General features: G+C 47.5%; 1 protein-coding gene across 1 annotated transcript; it reads left to right on the top strand.

Annotated features, from left to right (window-relative positions):
• The first annotated feature begins 993 nt into the window (after positions 1-993).
• Positions 994-16,018, top strand: LOC135827865 (DNA polymerase delta subunit 4-like). The gene is made up of 4 exons (XM_065340299.1): positions 994-1,393; positions 6,297-6,392; positions 11,928-12,039; positions 15,070-16,018. The coding sequence occupies exons 1-4, from the start codon at positions 1,261-1,263 to the stop codon at positions 15,095-15,097; spliced, it is 369 nt and encodes a 122-aa protein (XP_065196371.1). The 5' UTR covers positions 994-1,260; the 3' UTR covers positions 15,098-16,018.
• The last annotated feature ends 2,113 nt before the right edge of the window (positions 16,019-18,131 follow it).

Raw genomic sequence — 18,131 nt, 5'->3', positions numbered from 1 at the left:
GAGAGGAACAATAGTGACACACTTACCCTTCTTTGACGGCCATGTCTTTTTCATCATACTCATGGCCTAGGAGCTGTGGCATCATTATGATCCACAGCAAGAAGGCAGCAATGCCTGTAGCCTATGGTGAAGTATAATAAAGGTATACACATAACATAACATGTCCTGCCCCGGATATACATGTACAACTACTGGTTTAGGAATCCTCCCAGTCCACCCACCCTCTCCGTTTTTCCTTCTTCTACTTTTTACTGGTTCCATCTTCCTTTCTGGACACCATGGAGTAGTACAATACCTATTCCCTGCTGGACACCAAACCAAAGATGTGCCATGTGCGTAGAATACGGTATACGCATTCATTCTCGATACGATGATCGCGAAAGGGCGATCCGATCCTACGCGCGTATACCATGTACCATGGTATACCATGGTATAGTACGGTAGATCTACGAGTACGGCATATATTAGTAACTAATAGGCCTTATGCACATTGTACAGATGCACGAAATCCCGTATAATCGTGTAGAATCCCGTAGACCCGGTTGGGTGTTGAATGTGCAGGACCCTATTGTGTTTACTGCTATTTCCACTATGAAATGGGCCATGGAGGCATTTCATACGAAATCTTTTTCCGGCAGAGATCTAGCTAGTCGTTAGTTCAATCCCAAAGTGAAGAAGGCTTGAAAAGTGATCGTTTGCCATGAATTGTGAGGCTAAATGGGTCAAACGCGCATGTATAGCACACAATGAACACCCAACCGGGTATGTACACACCTACGGCCATAGTACAGAACTTCGTACATCTGTACAATGTGCATAAGGACTATAATGTCAGCAGAACTCAGGTTGTTGTACTGTGTATGTAGGTCGTTGTGATTCGCATCAGCTGATCGATCAGGTGATTTTCAAACGGTAACCCTTGGATACCTAATAAATTATTCAAGTCGCGTCCCATGCGATGGCAGGTCTAGACGTGTTCAGTTCAGAAAACTAAACTAATGTTCCTTCACTGTCTAAACTTGACCAAGCCTCAAATGTCGCTGAACAAAATGAACTGAAACTGTGAAAGTAAACAGAGATTGAGGACGAACCCCACACTCCTCTTTCTAGTCTTGCAACGCACTACAACTAGCCTGAACTCAACCTGTACTTCATACTCATAGGTCGTCACTGTTTGAAAAAAACACTTGAAGAACGTGAGCAGACGTGAGAGTCTTACTGATCTTGTCGCTGCTGTTCATCCGAGAGACGCAGACGAGAATGTCGCAGACAACTCTCTCGTCTCACTTTCAGCAAACCAAGTCGAAGCGGGCGACAGGGAAGGCGGCCTCGACAGCGAAGGCAGCAGCACCTGGACAAGCCGACTCGGGTGGCTACACGTCTATACGTACACGTACGTAAGCCACTCTATACCGTACACTATAAGTACTATTGTAATACTCGGTGACACCATGTACCTGTGTACTGTGCCATGCCTTGACAAGATCGTACTACTAGTACCGTAAAGTACCGTTGATCCGCCCCCTCTCTAATTCCCGCCCCCTGTCGATTTTCTCCTTGTGAAGCGACTTCGGTGTATACAACGAAATACGATGTTGAACCGACGCATGCACTGCTGTACACAATACTTGCCAATCCAGGATCAATATGTGCACAATCCAGCACATTGAGGCTGCGTTTACACGACAACGCTGGGGGCGAAAACGCAACGAAATCCTTTCGGATCCATGGTTCATTTACACGGTACGCGGAGCAAAACGTAAAAGTTGTACACCAAAACGGAAGAAAACCAAAACGCTGGCCAAGGTGGAAGAATTTGAAAACGGAAATGTTCTGCCGGATAAATTTGGGTGTGTAAACAGTCGAAACGGTGTGCTGGCCTCGTTTTCCGTCACGTTTGTTTCGTTTTCGGCCGTTTACACGGATCCGGATATCCGACAATCCAAAAAATTGTTTCTACTATTATTTTCGTCATGTGATGTGGGTTGTCGTGTGCCTGTTTTCAACCATTACTTGGGTGTGATTGGTGCTTCCACGGCAACACTTGGCACATGACGAACTTTGGCGGATCCTTTGCTCTCGTGTAGACGCTTGAAAACGGTACAAACGGAGACCACCTCGGATCGGCTTTGATCGTGTAAACGTACGAAAACGAAAAAAGAAATGCGGGACTGAAAACGGAAAACTGGCCGTGCGTTGTCGTGTAAACGCAGCCTAAGTCTGATCCTCTACGTTGTTGTACATCGTACTGCACTTGACAGCCTTGATCTAATTCCCGCCCCCCTGCCGAAAACCCAGCTGGGAAGCGACATGGCGTGGGGGCGGATCAACGGTACTTTGCGGTACATGATGTACAAAGCCAAAAATCCAAAATTAATAAAACGTTCATTCGTTTAAAATTTATTTTCAGTGTAATCAAGCCGAGTACCAAGAGTACAGCAGTACATAAAACCCGGCAGAGTGTGCAGCTGCTGACTTTTTCTGCATCGGTGTCTGTCATGGAGAAATTCCGCGATTACATCATAGTTGGTGCAGTAAAGCAGTTATGCTGTGTAGTGCACACAACTGAGCTGCAGCTCAGACTGCAGCAGAAGAAGACCTGATTGAATCCTGCGTGTACGCGCTGCGGCATCGCTAAAACGATGTTATCGCGGAATTATTTGGCCGTGACAGCAACCCATCTGAGCTGCACACTCTGGGCTTCATGTACTCTTGGTACTTCAAGTATAACATGTATACAGTACTGTTGGACGCCGAAGGACGGAGCGCCGAAGAACGACCGGGCAAGAACTTCATCAAGCACAGCATACCAATGTATACACGGCGATTCAACTGTGCATCAGTTGTAATACATGAACATAAGAACCTGTCTAGGCTAGGAGGCTGAGCCCCAGTTCTTCGGCGACCGACAGTACTGTAACGCACACCCGAAAGGGCCGTAAAACATGTACAGTAAAATCCCGCTACCAGAGCGCCCCCGTCTCTCCCATGCGCCTCTCCCTGACTTCTTGCCAGGGAAGTGAGAATCCTCGTGTGACTCTGTGAAGTGTGACACCATACAGTGGAGTCGCGCGCCGAAGAACGTGGAGCCCAAGAACGTCCAGCCTGAAATTCTAAGAACGCCACAGCCTAGAGCTAAGAACGGCGGTGTTGGTTTTCTGGCAGCTTGTGGGATACATATGATCCAGTACGGATTGTTTCTAAGAACGTGCTATAAGAGTGCGGCCAGATTGCTGAAAATAAGAACGTCCCAGGCTAACCCCATGGAAACAACGTTCTTGGGCGCGCGACTACTGTACCGCACTGCAGACGCGTGCTCGACCCGGTTGGATATGTACACAACAGTTCACACTCTCTTGACCAGGGATAGCTGTCATCGCATAAACCCTGGGGTTTTTTTGATGGGTCTGTACGACTTCCTGCTCTTGACCTTTGGCTGGTGCACGAGACAGACGCACAGTTTTCGTAGCGTGAGTGCTGTTTCATGTAGCACTGAATGCGGCAAGTACTGTATAACACGTTATTTTCGGTGTAATTTTAATTTCGGTAATTTCGGTAGAGAATTTAGGCACCTAAATTTAGATTACACCTAAAAGGCACTAGAGTATGCACTGTATGTGAGGGGCAGGCTGGTCACCTAATTCTACATTACACCTGAAACCTGGCAGGTCCCTGGTACCGAAATTTAAATACACCTAAAATAACATGATATACAGTAGGTGTCGCCCATCCGCCCCTCCCCACCTGGACCTACTCGAAGGGTGGCGGAGGTAGGGGCGCTCTGGCGGGATCTTTACGGTGCATGTACTGTAAAAGCCATTATTCTAACGAGGCGCATATATAACGATTTCCCAAAATTGACTAGTTTACGTGTACCAAAGGTAACGATTCTCACTCATTCTCAACGCTCAATAGGACAGTATATGTATCGATTTCTGTATAACGATTTCTATTTTAACGACAGATTTCTCCTCGTTAACTCGTTAGAGTTAGCACTTCGTTATATATATGGCTTTTACAGTACTCTAGCCGAGTTGCTGTATGTCGCCCCAATTGGCGGTTACTCCACTGTCTACTTACAGTGAGCCCCCCCCCCTCACACACACACACGTGCACATGTTGTTTAAGTCGCACACTCACGATAAGCGGTGCACTCTTTGTGATCTGGACGGCGACTGGACTCTCTTTCTTAAATAATACAGGTCACTACACGCCTAATTTCGCCTGATGATCGATTCAGTTCGTGAAACTCAGAGTTACGAAAAATAACTGCTCCTTCTTCTGTGTATTCCGCTCTTTGCTTTCGGCAAACTGAGCCCTCTACGGACGGTGGATGAACGTCACATGGCAATACAGTCAGTGACGTGAAGCTGCCCAGCACTCGCAATAGCTGTCAGGTCGCTGACATGTCTCAGTAGTCTGTCTGCTGTGTGCCCCGTTATGGCACATTCTGGCTGCTGCTTATCCAGTGACAGTGGTGGACAGTGACTTGTGACTCCTATCCATGTGTCCTTTGTATGTTTGCACTCGCAAAATTGAGAGTCGACTTTACATCCAGGGTACTAGCACGCTATACAGGCGTGTGTTGACAGCACCGTATGTACAGCACACACGCACGCACACACACACACATACACCTTCCTTTTCCTTCTTCTCCACTGCCATGACTGGCTAAGTGGCCCCATACGGGGCAGCTCTTGGATTAGCGCTGTCTCCGGGAAGCGGCACCAGGACCCGACGACTGACGTGACGGCGCATTCCCACGGGTTATAATTGCTCACGACGAGCAGGCTCATCCCCAGTCGGTGTTGGGCGACAACTTGTCAAAACTAAGCAATCTCCGACAGTATATTGATGAGAGCCAAACCAAAGCGTCTCCTGGAGGCCAACGATGTCCATTCCATACTTTTTGAGCTGACGACACACAAGGTCAATTTTTCTCTCCTCGCGAATATTCGAACAAACTTTCCTTGATTTTTTTGCTTTGGACGCCGTATTCAAATCTCCGTCAGTGTCGACAAGAGTCCTGACGTTCCACGTTCCCAGAGACAGAACAACCTTTCGAGCCGCTGGTGCACGCGAGTGAAAAGACTCTGGGCGAGGGTTTGCAAGACCTCTACACCCAGGCGAAAGAGGGTCAGCGCGAGTGGTCACATCCGAAGTGGCCATGTCGTCAACGCTGAATTTTTCCTCCTCCGCGGCAGCAAGATGAAGACTGCCTTGTCTAACACCGCATCACTAAGTGTTTTCTACTCACCAGGGCTGGCCCTGGCAGAAGCCAGGAGCCAGCCCGTGGCCCTAAACTCACTACACATACACACACACACACACACACACACACACACACACACACACACACACACACACACACACACACACACACACACACACACACACACACACACACACACACACACACACACACACACACACACACACACACACACACACACACACACACACACACACACACACACACACACACACACACACACACACACACACACACACACACACACACACACACACACACACACACACACACACACACACACACACACACACACACACACACACACACACACACACACACACACACACACACACACACACACACACACACACACACACACACACACACACACACACACACACACACACACACACACACACACACACACACACACACACACACACACACACACACACACACACACGTATGTACGCCATACTATAAGTCAACAAATATTTGGCGCATATTTATTTTCGGCTATTTTCGGCCTGGTCATGTTTGGCCGAAATTTTGCTTTTCAGTGTGACAGTGTATAGAGGCGGCAGTAGTGGAGGCCGAAAATTTGATAATTTGAACGGGCCAACAATTTGTAGACGTACAATATGCCACGAATGCAGTGAATCCTGTCTAAGACGACCGCTCAAGGAACCTTCAAAATGTGATCTCCGTTACCAGGTGGTCTCCTTATCCAGGGTTGTTTGACTGGAAACAGCATCCCTTGATCCTGGTTGCAGTGGTCTTCTGGGACAGGTGGTCGCCTTGTCTGAGTGGTGGCCTTATCCGAGTGGTCGCCTTGACAGGTTTTACTGTACTCCTTTACCATGTGAAATCTGGGCCCTGGTTTCTTGCATTAAATGTGTGTGTGTGTGTGTGTGTGTGTGTGTGTGTGTGTGTGTGTGTGTGTGTGTGTGTGTGTGTGTGTGTGCGTGCGTGCGTGTGTGTGTGTGTGTGTCATGCTTATTATGTCATGCTTATTTCTTCTTTCCTGTCATCACGTGTGAAGGCTCAACACACCAGCAGGCCAGCGAGGTTGAATTTCAGCAGCACGCCGTTGTGCTCAAGTCGTTTGATCTCAACTACGACTTTGGCCCTTGTCACGGTGAGCTTGGGCGCGCTGCTGTATCCATGGCAATAGCGCCGGGAAATGCCGTAGTGCATACAACTGAGCTGCAGTTGTGCAGCAGGAGACCTGCTTGTACGCACCACTTTACTTTTCATGTTATCCAATCCCCTTGAAATCCATAGGAGAAAAAACTGGGGGAACTTCCCAAGCAATATCCTGAAGAAATTTATCAAATACATGTACATGTATCTCAAGCAGAATTTGAATTATTCGAAAAGGTCTACAGGTGTATACATTTGGTGTAGTGTATAGTGTGGGTGGAATTAGTCAACCCTTCCTTGTACGGCTGTTGGTGTGTGTAATGGCTACCGAGGGTAGCAGTGAGTCGGCTGTGAGAGCGCATGGAAGAGAGGAAGAGTTCTCTACATTTTATTGGCCGAATTGTACCGTTCATCATTTGGAAATAGTCTACTAAGTAATATCCAACCTGCACACTTCAGGGTTTTTTTTGTATACTTGGTAGAGTAGAATGTTTGTTGGGAAATAAGCTGCTCTGCCCATTTCAGTTGAACATCGATGTAAAGTCCTGTTATAGTACAGTACGATGTGCGATATCTTGTGGAAAACAGCTCTCATGCTCACACAAGCACAGATACACCGTACTTCTACTAACTTCTACCGACTTCTACCAGCTTCAAGCCGGGTAGAGCCGATAGAGGAAAGTAGGACCTACCTTTTGGGGTAGGGAAAAACGAACGCACCTACCGAAGAATGAGCCTGCTGAAATACTAGTATGTACAGTCGTGGCCAAAGAAATCCGGCCCACGTGCCGAAAGTAGTGCCAGGGCTCATGCGGCCCATGTGGCCCTCGGATTGACTTTTGGAACGTGCGTAATGTAATTGAAATGGTAACACGACACTGCTTTTGGCTCGCGGGTCGGATGTCTTTGACCGCGACTGTACATGTTGTACGCAGGCAGAGAGCAAGCTGCATTTGTGCGGACAGCACGATTCACGTATCCTAGCAATCACACTTACGCCTAGGGCCGAGTGTGGAACAGCTTGAAGCACGGTGCTACACAAAGAGCTGGCTTGTGCAGCAGACACACGGCACAGCGCTTACATAATGGCCTGCTCTCTTCAGCGGTAGGGTAAATGGTCGGAAAGTGACGTCCCATCAGCCGTTCAACGCTCGTTTGTTCTGCACCTATCTGCTGGCTACCTTCACCAAGTAGATTTTTTTTATTTTTTTTAGTGTATATTGAATTCGGATAGCTCAACAGTACAGAAGTACAACTACAAAGAGTACCGAACAGAAGGCCCCGAGAACCGGAAAACCTAAAAAACAACAACAGTTTACTCTATTTGACGCGGAAATCTGCGGTAGTAGTGCAAAAATGTGTTTTAGTAGTGCAGGACTTCAAGTCGTCTGGTAAATAATTCCAAAGAAGAGCCGATTTACTTGAAAAGGACAGAAAGCCAGACATAGATCTATAGCGATTGATACTCATGTTATGAGTTGTTGAGCCGCGAGTAGTTCGGGTAGCCGTACAGATGGGAAAGAGGGACTGCAAGCAAACAGCCGGCGTAACAGTGGAAAATGAATACAAGGAACAGAAATACTGATCGATTTTGAAAAGAGGAAACATTGAGGTGGTGAAGAAGTGACGTGATAGTAGCTTGGGGTGATGCGCCACAAGCAACTCGTACAGCGCGCCGGTGGAGTGAGGCTAGCTTGTTTCTATTTTTAACGGATATAAACGAAAGGTATACAGGGAGAGCATATATTCTAGATCAGGCTGAATAACACCGACAACGAAAGTACGGAGGGCAAACAGGTTCATCTGGCGGAAAGATCGGCGCAGTACACCGATCTTCCGTGAGGCTTTCCGGGCGACATTGTTAATGTGTTGGTCAAAGGACAGCTTATTGTCAACAACGACTCCTAGGCATCTGGTGCTTTCCACTTCCCCTAGCGTAACATTTGACAAGGTGATTTGCAGTTGTTGCCTTTGTTGTTGTTGCTGACTCCCTGTGGCACGTTTGGGATGGATTTGCATGACAACGGTTTTGTCGGTATTAATCTGCATGCCAAGGGAGCCAAGGTGGTTGTTTAGTATCTCCAGTGCCGATGACAACTTGGCTTCGGAACGCGCCTTCGACGGATCACTAGAGTAGACTGTTTTGTCATCTGCGAACATCAGTAATTTTGAACCCGCTGTCTCCGAACTCGTGACTGTCCTCCAAGTAGTAATGATGAGGAAGCGTCTACATCACGACGGCTGGGGTAGATATTCCCACCAGCCGTACGCGACGCAGAAAATGCTAGTGTCAGGATAAGGACATCATGGAGGCGAATAGAGACATACCGTAGAAGTCTCCGGTAAACGAAAGCAATACGACAGGAAAAGAAGAAGACTGTATAACCATAAACGGGACAAGTCATGGCAGTAAGTATAGAACTAGAAAACGAATGGGAACACAGGCTGAGGGTTGACTTGACATAGAACGTACGTGTAACAATAAATCGTAATGCTGTCCGACGGGAACACACAGTAGCAATAAATACTAGAAATGCATCGAAAGTGCAGCTGTCCAATCAGAGACAATGTACAAGGTGAAGACGCATGCAATATCTAACATTCACTCATTGCGCTGCTGCTGAGTTTGCAATGCTGTCTGCCTTGAAACGCCACTCTCTTGCACGGACAGTGTCAGGCCAGAAGTCCTCCCGGAGAACAGTATCCTTATGCTGAATGGGTACCACCACATTTGCGAAAGAAAGGCCAAAATACCTGCTTTCGGAAATGGAGCATTTGATGACCCGTATTTCTTTGTTTCTGCACCACCGCGCGATGGATTGGGAGGAGCAACCGCTTTGGACATTTCCAAGTTATACTGCAAAACCTCTGACTCTTGCAGCTCCGGCTAGCCTGTATGTTGGCTTGGGTTTGTCTTCGTAATAAGATGTGAGGGTGGTGGTGATTGGACCATAACCGTTGCACGCGGTGTTTGAACTGGAACTTTTGCGAGCATGCCGAGGTCCTGGCAACTACTGTACGACATGGTTGTTGGTGTGTTAGATATGGCGACATGCTTGGGCAGTAAACACCTTGTGGTCTAGCTTGCTGCTGGACGAGAGCTTGTACGTGACAAGCATTCTGCATTGCTTCCTCGATGAAGTGCGCACCTAACTTCTTGCACCACTTTAGCGACATGCGGAGCGCTGTGAACGCCTGTACCATCATGTCATTCTTGTCTACGCCACCCATTCCCGTCATACAAACTCATCACATGTATACCCTACAAGTTACACACTGGCATGCACAGTAGAAGCACAATAAAAGCAATGGGAAAGTACGATATAGTTCTGGTTGACCTTCGGGTGCAGGATGCGCTGGCCTTGACGGCTGCGCTTTCCGGTGCAGACTTTGGTGGCGTTGTGGAAGGTGGATACCAGGTAAATCAACTTTTGGTCATGCAGCCTCAGGACTTGAAGATTGCCCTTCCTTCTGTATACGTATTGGCCTTTCGGGATATCAGCGTTCTTGAGGTCGGCCAGAATGCCAACTCTGCTGGCTCGCATCGTGCTGCAGGCACCCACCCTTGTTGTGCTGGCTAACGTGGGTACATAGTGGCAAGGATGTATACCAGTTGTCCTGGTACAACTTGTGACCATTGCCCTTTAGGTCCCCTAGCAACTTGAGGACAATGGCCGGTGTTGCGCCAAACGTATTTGTGTGTGGCAGCGGCTATGCTGGCTCGCATTGTGCAGCAGACACCCGTGTTGTGCTGGCTAAGGTGGGCACGAAGTGGCAAGGATGTCTACCAATTGTCTAGGTACAGCTTGTGGCCATCTATCTCCCTTGAAGTGGTCCCCTAGCAACTCGAGGAACGCATCTGTGCATTTTGAAGCGGCTGTGCTGGCTTTCCGCAATAGACATCAGCGTTGTAGTAGTGACTGTTCGTGTCACAGAGAGCAAACATCTTTATGCCGTGCCGGGCACACTTGCTGGGATTAAACTGGTGAAATCCGAGTCTCTTTTTATGGAGAACGTGCGAGAATGTTCTTGGAGAATGATTTGCAGCACTTCGTTTGGATTTATACTACAGTGCTGGCAACTGAAGTCCGACCCCTGGGCGGTGCGCTCACATCGCAAAGACTCAACACGGGACTGTAAAGCTATGAGATAGAGACCGCTAGAATGTGAACGCACCGCTGGGGGGTCGGATTTCAGTTGCCAGCACTGAAGGTGCTCAAAGTTTTACGTGCGTGAGGGCAAAAGACCAGGTAAAGGTGAACAGAAATTGTGGGTACAGAGAAGCATTCATCTATTGGATGAGATGCATGAGATGTATGAGTGTGTGTGTGTGTGTGTGTGTGTGTGTGTGTGTGTGTGTGTGTGTGTGTGTGTGTGTGTGTGTGTGTGTGTGTGTGTGTGTGTGTGTGTGTGTGTGCAGCTATTGAAAGAGGAGTGAAAGACATGCACCGAAAGTACTGAAAATATAGGTACTGTAAAGTCAACAAAATTTATTATTCGGCGCATATTTATCTTCGCCTACTTTCGGCCTGGGCATTTTTGGCCGAAAATTTGTTGGCAGGCAAAATTTTGTTTTGCAAGGTTCAGTGTGTACAGGCAGCAGCAGTACAAGCTGAAATTTTTTAAATGTGGCCGAAATGTGTTTTAGCCCTGGGAGGCCGAAATGTAAACGCGCCGGAAATGTGTCGCCTTACAGTACACCGAGAATGTATAGGACAGTAGGCAGTAACAGCTGTAACAATTGTTTGGAGAATAAAAATTGTCAATATCTACAACAGCTTGGACTCATGTTGCTGGTGTGAATGAGGTTGGGCAGAGAGCTTATGCGGTGGAGTTGGAACTAATACTAAGTCTTATTGTTACAGGCTGGTATAGGATAGGTGAAGCTCTTCCGTCCTGCTCCAGTGCCGTGTGCATGGCGCAGCAGCATCATGATCTTTTTGATTGGGAATTTACTAGTTTTTTTTTTTTTTTAATTTAGTCCAAATGCTCCCGTGTGTGTGCTCTTTCGCCATCCTCATTCACCACACCCGCCAGCAGCACGACTCCAAATTGTTGAAGACAATGGCATACTCCATACAGCTGTTTCCTTCTTCCGGCCTGCTTAAAGCTCGTAGCTGTACTGATGAGGCCGTCATGGCCCAAACGGATTGGTGTCTACAGCATTGCGTATTTTACACAATGTGTCAACAAAATCTGCAACAGGTCATGTGACAATCAACCGCTTCCTCGGAGACAAAAATGCTGAAATGCTTAAAAGGACACCCTTCAGGTTCTTCAACAACATTTTGAAAGCTTCACGAGTGTTCCATACGCGCTCGAACACAAACCCCCTCTCAATTAGAGCCCGGTCGTGTATCAGAGGGAATCAAAATAATAAGGCAATGTCTCGTATAAAAGCCCGGGGCTATAATCGAGCGCGCAAGGTCTGTACGATGCTGTGCAGTAGAAATTTGTCTGTATCTCTCCGTTCTGAGATCAACCATGTTTTCCTGTTTACTCTTTTTGCGCTTTCCGTTTTCCGTGCCAGGAATCAGTCGTCTCGAGCGCTGGGAGCGTGCTCAGGAGTTCAACCTCTCTCCTCCGCAGGATGTGTACGATTTGTTAAGAAAATATCCGCACGAGGAGCGCTACCAGCAGAGGTAGGCTCAGTACCTGGTGTGTGTGTGTGTGTGTGTGAGTGGGTGTGCATGTGTTTGTGTGGGTATGCGTGTGTTTGTGTGGGTGTGGGTGGGTGTACATGTGTGTACGTTTCCCAACACAAGCTGTTATGGCTTCAGCTGTGGCATCGCTATCATCGCCTCCGGCGATAGGCGTCAAATGGCCAATGGTCAAATGGTGTGGACGTGTGTGTGTGTGTTAGTGTTGAAACGATCTCACCGGATACTCGTTAGCTCGCTCGCCAGAAACTCGGCTCGTTTGTGCGGCCAGCTCGTTTGCACTAACGAACACCGTACTCCGTACACATGGCAGTACAAAAAAAGTCATGCGGGGAGTCGTAAAATATTTTACGACTCCCTGGTCGATCGAGAGTCCAGTCCCGCGCAAAGTGAAAATCACTCGCAGTTACAGGTGACTGTATGCCTGCACGACACTTGAGTTGTTTCAGTTGTCGTTGCAGCTTTGGTGGACTCTACTGATGTCTTGTTCCGCATCTGCTGACCTGTAGCAGGATATGCTTCGGTCACCTCTCCATTCGAGTGAAAGTTAGCCTCAGTCGTTTGGAAGTGTTCTCCCGCGATGCAGCGAAGACCAGGGCTACTTGCAATCTTTGCAAAACGGTCTATTCTTACAAAGGCTAATCGACGACGGCGCTGAAAAGACATCTCGACACCAAACAGCAGTCCGAAGTGAAGCAGCAGCAACCCCAAATGCCGGCAGTGATAATTTGAACCAGCTGAAAAAATCGAACTTAGAAAAATAATTATTCAAAAAATAATCATATTTGCCACATCAATGAAACTCGTTAGCTCGCTCGATAGCTTGCTCGTTAGTGGAACTGATCGCTCGTTTGTTATAGATACGCTCGTTTCAACACTAGTGTGTGTGTGTGTGTGTGTGTGTGTGTGCGTGTGCGTGTGCGTGTGTGTGTGTGTGTGTCAGCGGTTGGTGGACTGGCTATGGGTAGGGCTGGCTATGAGGAGGTTGGTGGGGCGCGTTATTGGCAGGCTGGTGAGGCTGATGATCATGGACAGAGTCAGCAGGGCCATCTCAATACCTGCGCTGGCAGCCACACAATCATGTCGAGGGCGATGTACGATGCCCTGCATGTTTCACGTCACACTGGGTGCGTTCGATTTTGCCCACGAATCGATGTTGAATCCATTCATGAATCGCCCCTGGCTATTCGCATCACCCCGTGTGAATAGGGTGAATGGATTCTGAACCGATTCCAGGGCTCGTGGCATGAAATCGAACGAGGAGATTCCATTCATGAATCGACTCATGGCAGTAATCGAACGAGGAGATTCCATTCATGAATGGATTCATGGCAGTAATCGAACGCACCCAGTGAGCGCGTTCGATTGCACACTTGAATCGATTCATGAATAATTGATTCACGGGGGCCTAATCAAACACGCTGTACTGTGACACACTACCAGGGCTGGTACTACCGTCACTTCATCAACTTTGACAAGATGAAGTTTGTTTGTTTATTTTATTTTACTTCACCAGGTGAACAGGCACTTCTGCCTTATCATCAGGTCCGGAGACCTAGTTCCGACAAAGTGATGAAGAGTGAATGAAAACGTATGTTTAACCCTTTGGAGTCTATGGTTCGATTTCGAACCATGGGCATTTTGTATGCATGTGTGCGCAGTCAAACTTTCGGTTCTCGACCAAATCTTGACCAAATTCAACAATCGAAGGGTCTAAATGGTAGAGAAAACTTTCAGCTATCGCCTCGAACAGGTCCGAAGTCTCTCCGTTGAAGATTGAGTGAGCGGCGAGCGATCGAACATTTCGAATTTTCTGCGCTGCGTGCTGCGAGTCAGCAGTGCGTGAAAAAAAGGGATTTTCCCAGCTTCATGACAGGCGGCATGTGCCAGGACTGGCGCGGCGCGAAGTCACGGCAAGGTAAGCTTCTACTCGAAAATATTTGAACAGTTCCGAGCTAGATTCAGTGAAATGGCTACAGGAGACCGATTTCGTCTCAGATCTGGAGCTGGCCTCGCTTTTGGGGCGCGTTGTGGCGGACAATGAATAGTGCTCTTGGCGAGTTTGGGCTCATTGTATTTCTCTCACCAAGAGCTTTCCAACGAGCCCAAGATCTTCAAAATCGGTGAAGTAGAACCAAAGTTATGTCGGAAATGGAGTGCGCATTTTCGTGACTGCCACAAATTCTGCGGAAGCAAAAAAGTTACGGACTCCAAAGGGTTAAAATGATTAAAATCCTGCAGAAGGTTACTGTAGAGGCAGAAAATTTCGTCGGTCAATAATTTCGTCCAACTCCAAAGAAAAGGAGTTCGTCCGGTTGAAAATTTCGTCCATGGATCATAAGAGTGTATAGAAACGCTGGACAAATCGATATTCGTCCTACATTTAATTTAGTCCAAAAGCTCCTTGGACGAAAAAGACGAAATAATTAAATTCCAGACGAATATTTCTGCTTATACAGTATATGAAAGCGGATAAAAATGATTGAATCACAAGACGTGGAGCATGAATTTTATGGAGTATGGACACAGAGCATGGTGGATAAGATGAAGTGACGGTAGTTCTGAAACACTGATCTACACTGTGCCTGCCACACACGGTCAATGTAGTAAGCTTGTTTGTTGTGGTGTTGTACTGCCTTCTGTGAGCGGTCTTATTGGGTGGTAGTTGCCACTCCGGATTTCTAGATTCCTGTCGCACAGCTTTCGTTTTGTGGCCTGCTGGATTGGGTTGCGTTGGGTTGGGTTGGGTTGGGTTGTACAGTAAAACCTGGTGTAGGCGACCTCTGGGTTTAGCGACCACCTGCTCCTAACGACCGTTTTCCCGTGCACGGACAGTTCTACACAGAAACTGTGGGACCTGGTTCTAAAGACCACCTGGCTTTAACGGCCGCTTTCGCTTGGGTGGGTTGCGTTGTGTTGTGCTGTGTTGTGTTGTGTTGGGTTGTGTTGACACATGCTTTCTTTCTTTCTTCCTTTCCCATTCCGTCTGTTTTTCTGTTGCTCTCGCTGTAGCCTTTGGCACGACTGTATGAACCTGTGATAGAGTCCCTGTCGTAAGGGGGGAGTGTGTGTGTGAGAGAGTGAGTGAGAGAGAGAGCCAGAGAGGGAGGGAGACGAGCATGTCGCGTCAGACCGCTCGCGCCATCTTCCTCCACTCGTTTGAAACGGCTGGCGCCGGTGAATCCAAGAAGCCGATAGCATTCTACCACACCACACCTGTGCGAGCACTTCCCTACAGTATTGCCTTTCTCGACATGCCTGACATACACATGTCAGAGTACAGCTTGTGTGCATGGTGATACCTTGCATTGACTCCTGCATCAGTCTGTAATAGAGCTTGTTCGTGCTACTGCGAAAGAGGTCATGTGACCTACGTATTACACAGTACAGTTTCCTGTGATGTGTATGATCTATAGGTCATGTGACCTGCTCACGATATACTGCATACGCGTAGTACGATGTAATTGTTATGATTATGGTGTATATGATCTAGACTATAGAGTATGGGTCATGTGATCTGTTCACCACTACTCACTTTCTGTATAAAGTTCCATGAAAAGTTGAAAACCCGCTATGGAACGCACAGAGACCCGGTAGAAGTCCACGTAGAACTACCGATCACAACCATGTACACGTTGCTGGGCACTTCACGTACTGTCTTGCTGCACAAGATACACTCACATACTTATACTCTACATGTAGCTTGTCTTGACTGATAGAATGTCAAGTACCAGTACTGGCATTTAATACATCTGCTGGTCGGGGTATTTACTGCACTTGTGCGTATTTTCTACTATTTTGCACGTTTTTTTGTAGACCATTGGTGGATTCTAGTCTTGTAGAGCTTGGTATGTTGTTTCCGATTTATTTAGCTAATTCCACTGCTCAACTGTTTAGTTTCCGTTAGCTCAGTACGGTGTGGACGGCGATGCTTCTCTCAAAGCCGCATTTTCCAACTGCAGTGTGTGTGTGTGTGTGTGTGTGTGTGTGTGTGTGTGTGTGTGCCACTGTTTTTGTATGTAGTACTGTCAACTTTGCGTATAACGACACTCGGCGGGGCATGAAAAAAGTGTCCTTATTCGCGAAGTGCCGTTAAACCCGAAGTCTCATTATATGTATTACAGTTGGAAGGGACTTTGCTCTGGGCATGGACATGCTGTCCTTATTCGCGAATTGTCGGTATATCCGCAGTCGTTATTAGCGAAGTTGACTGTACGTGTGTGTGTGTGTGTTGCAGAGGGGGAAGGGGGGGGGGGGGGGTAATCAGCATGTGACTTCCTCTGATATCACTTACATGTACATGTAGTGCTATTCTGCCATACATCATGTGCATCCCTAGCCGCACTCGTGCTGGTAAAGCCTCTATTTTTTTCTTTTTTTTCTACAAAATCCACATGCATGTATCTCCAGATACTGTGGTGAATAGTGGAGTGTGGTGATGGGGCCCACACTCAGCCGGCGAGAGGTCTCGGCTTCATAGCTCCATGAACGCACCAAAGGGAGGATTAAGTTGAAAAAGAAAACAGAAGAAAGAAAATGAAAACTATCAGATCCACTCTGATTTTGCAACCCGGCACGCTAGTATCTTGTGTACACATGTACTTCGATATCTTCTAGCAAGAGTAGATCTACATACCGTAAACCTTTTTTTAATGTACTCTTGCCTTCTCTTCTTCTTGGTTCTAGTATTAAGGGGGCAGCCTACCCATAAATTCCATATGGCATTCAATTGACCGTAACTTTGGTGTTTCTCAGTGGATTTGAGTGAAATTTTGACCACACACTCCTGCCACTATGCTGGCCCTCAGGACATGATTTACAAGTTCTTGCGCCTCACTGACAGGCTTTCCAGGCCGGAAAAACTCAAATTTCCGGCATAGTGCCACGGTGTGCGAGCCACCCAGGAGCCAAACAAATGCATTTACATTTTTTTCACATTTTCGTGCCCATTCTGTCCGTGCGCGGGACCCAAACCTAAAACAAGTCCAGAAGCAGCCATGGGTGGTGGGGTAGGGCCCCTCAACGTGGCCCTGGAATCTGTCACAACGGAACGAGTGGGCATTCTCTCGCGGACTCCCACAGACTCAAGTCAATTTTTGAATTTTTTAGGTTTAGGGTCTGCTACGAGGTCGTACCTTTGATACAACATCCAGTGCTGGGACCTCCACAGCAAGCCATTTCCACAGCGCTGCACACCAAATCCAGGATGCCCTCAGAAACCGGCAAAGACTGCCACTCACGTCTCACTACTGCCTAGTACTGAATCCTACCTGACTTCTTGACACGACTCAAACTTGCCAAAGTCACTAAATCAACGTCAACTACAATATTTTTGAAATCGCGTTTTTTCCAGGTTTATCATCGGCAATCGATGGTGGTGGGTATCACAAGGTCACACAGAAAATTTTATTGAAATCCACAGTGATACCACTCAGATATGAAGGGTTGAAGATAGGCAGTTGGATGAGGCGAGATCAATATGTAACGGATTTCGTCTTGTATTGATTTACGCATGTCGTTGTATTTGGTTCTTGTCTGGTGGAGTCCAGTGTCTGATGTCATATATGGTCTAGGTGTACGCGCGAGTATGGTGTGATGTGTGACGTTTATGGTATGTGGTGCATACAGGAGTACGCGTTGTCAGAGTGTGAGGATGTGCTTCCGTCTGTGTGAGAGTGACTGTCAAGTGAATGCAGTACATGCGCAGTGCTAGTTTGGTCTGGGAATGAGAGTCGTGTGTGATTCGTCCGTGGTCTGGTTGTCTTGGTCTTGGTCATGTGTTCTGTACGTATTAGTCCCTGATTGGTCGTCACGATTTGTCCTCGGTTTATTACCAGTCCTGGTGATGTCCTAGATAGGACATCACGGAACCCAGCATGCCCCAGCATACATACTATGCTGTTCCCATAGTAATCGTGACACGTGACTCAAAACTTTGTGTCGCGTCCGAGGAAGATGAACATGTCGCACTCAAAACAAACGCAACGAAGGCCTTTCGTCTCAAAAGTAATTATAAGTTGTCGTTCTCCTGGCGGCTTGCCTCAAGCGAGTCGAGATTCGTATCTTGCCTCTTG

The sequence above is a fragment of the Sycon ciliatum genome, chromosome 12, assembly GCF_964019385.1.
Source record: "Sycon ciliatum chromosome 12, ocSycCili1.1, whole genome shotgun sequence".
Classification (NCBI taxonomy): Eukaryota; Metazoa; Porifera; class Calcarea; order Leucosolenida; family Sycettidae; genus Sycon; species Sycon ciliatum.
Note: the sequence above shows the minus strand (reverse complement) of the source record. Positions and strands in the feature narration are given on the sequence as shown.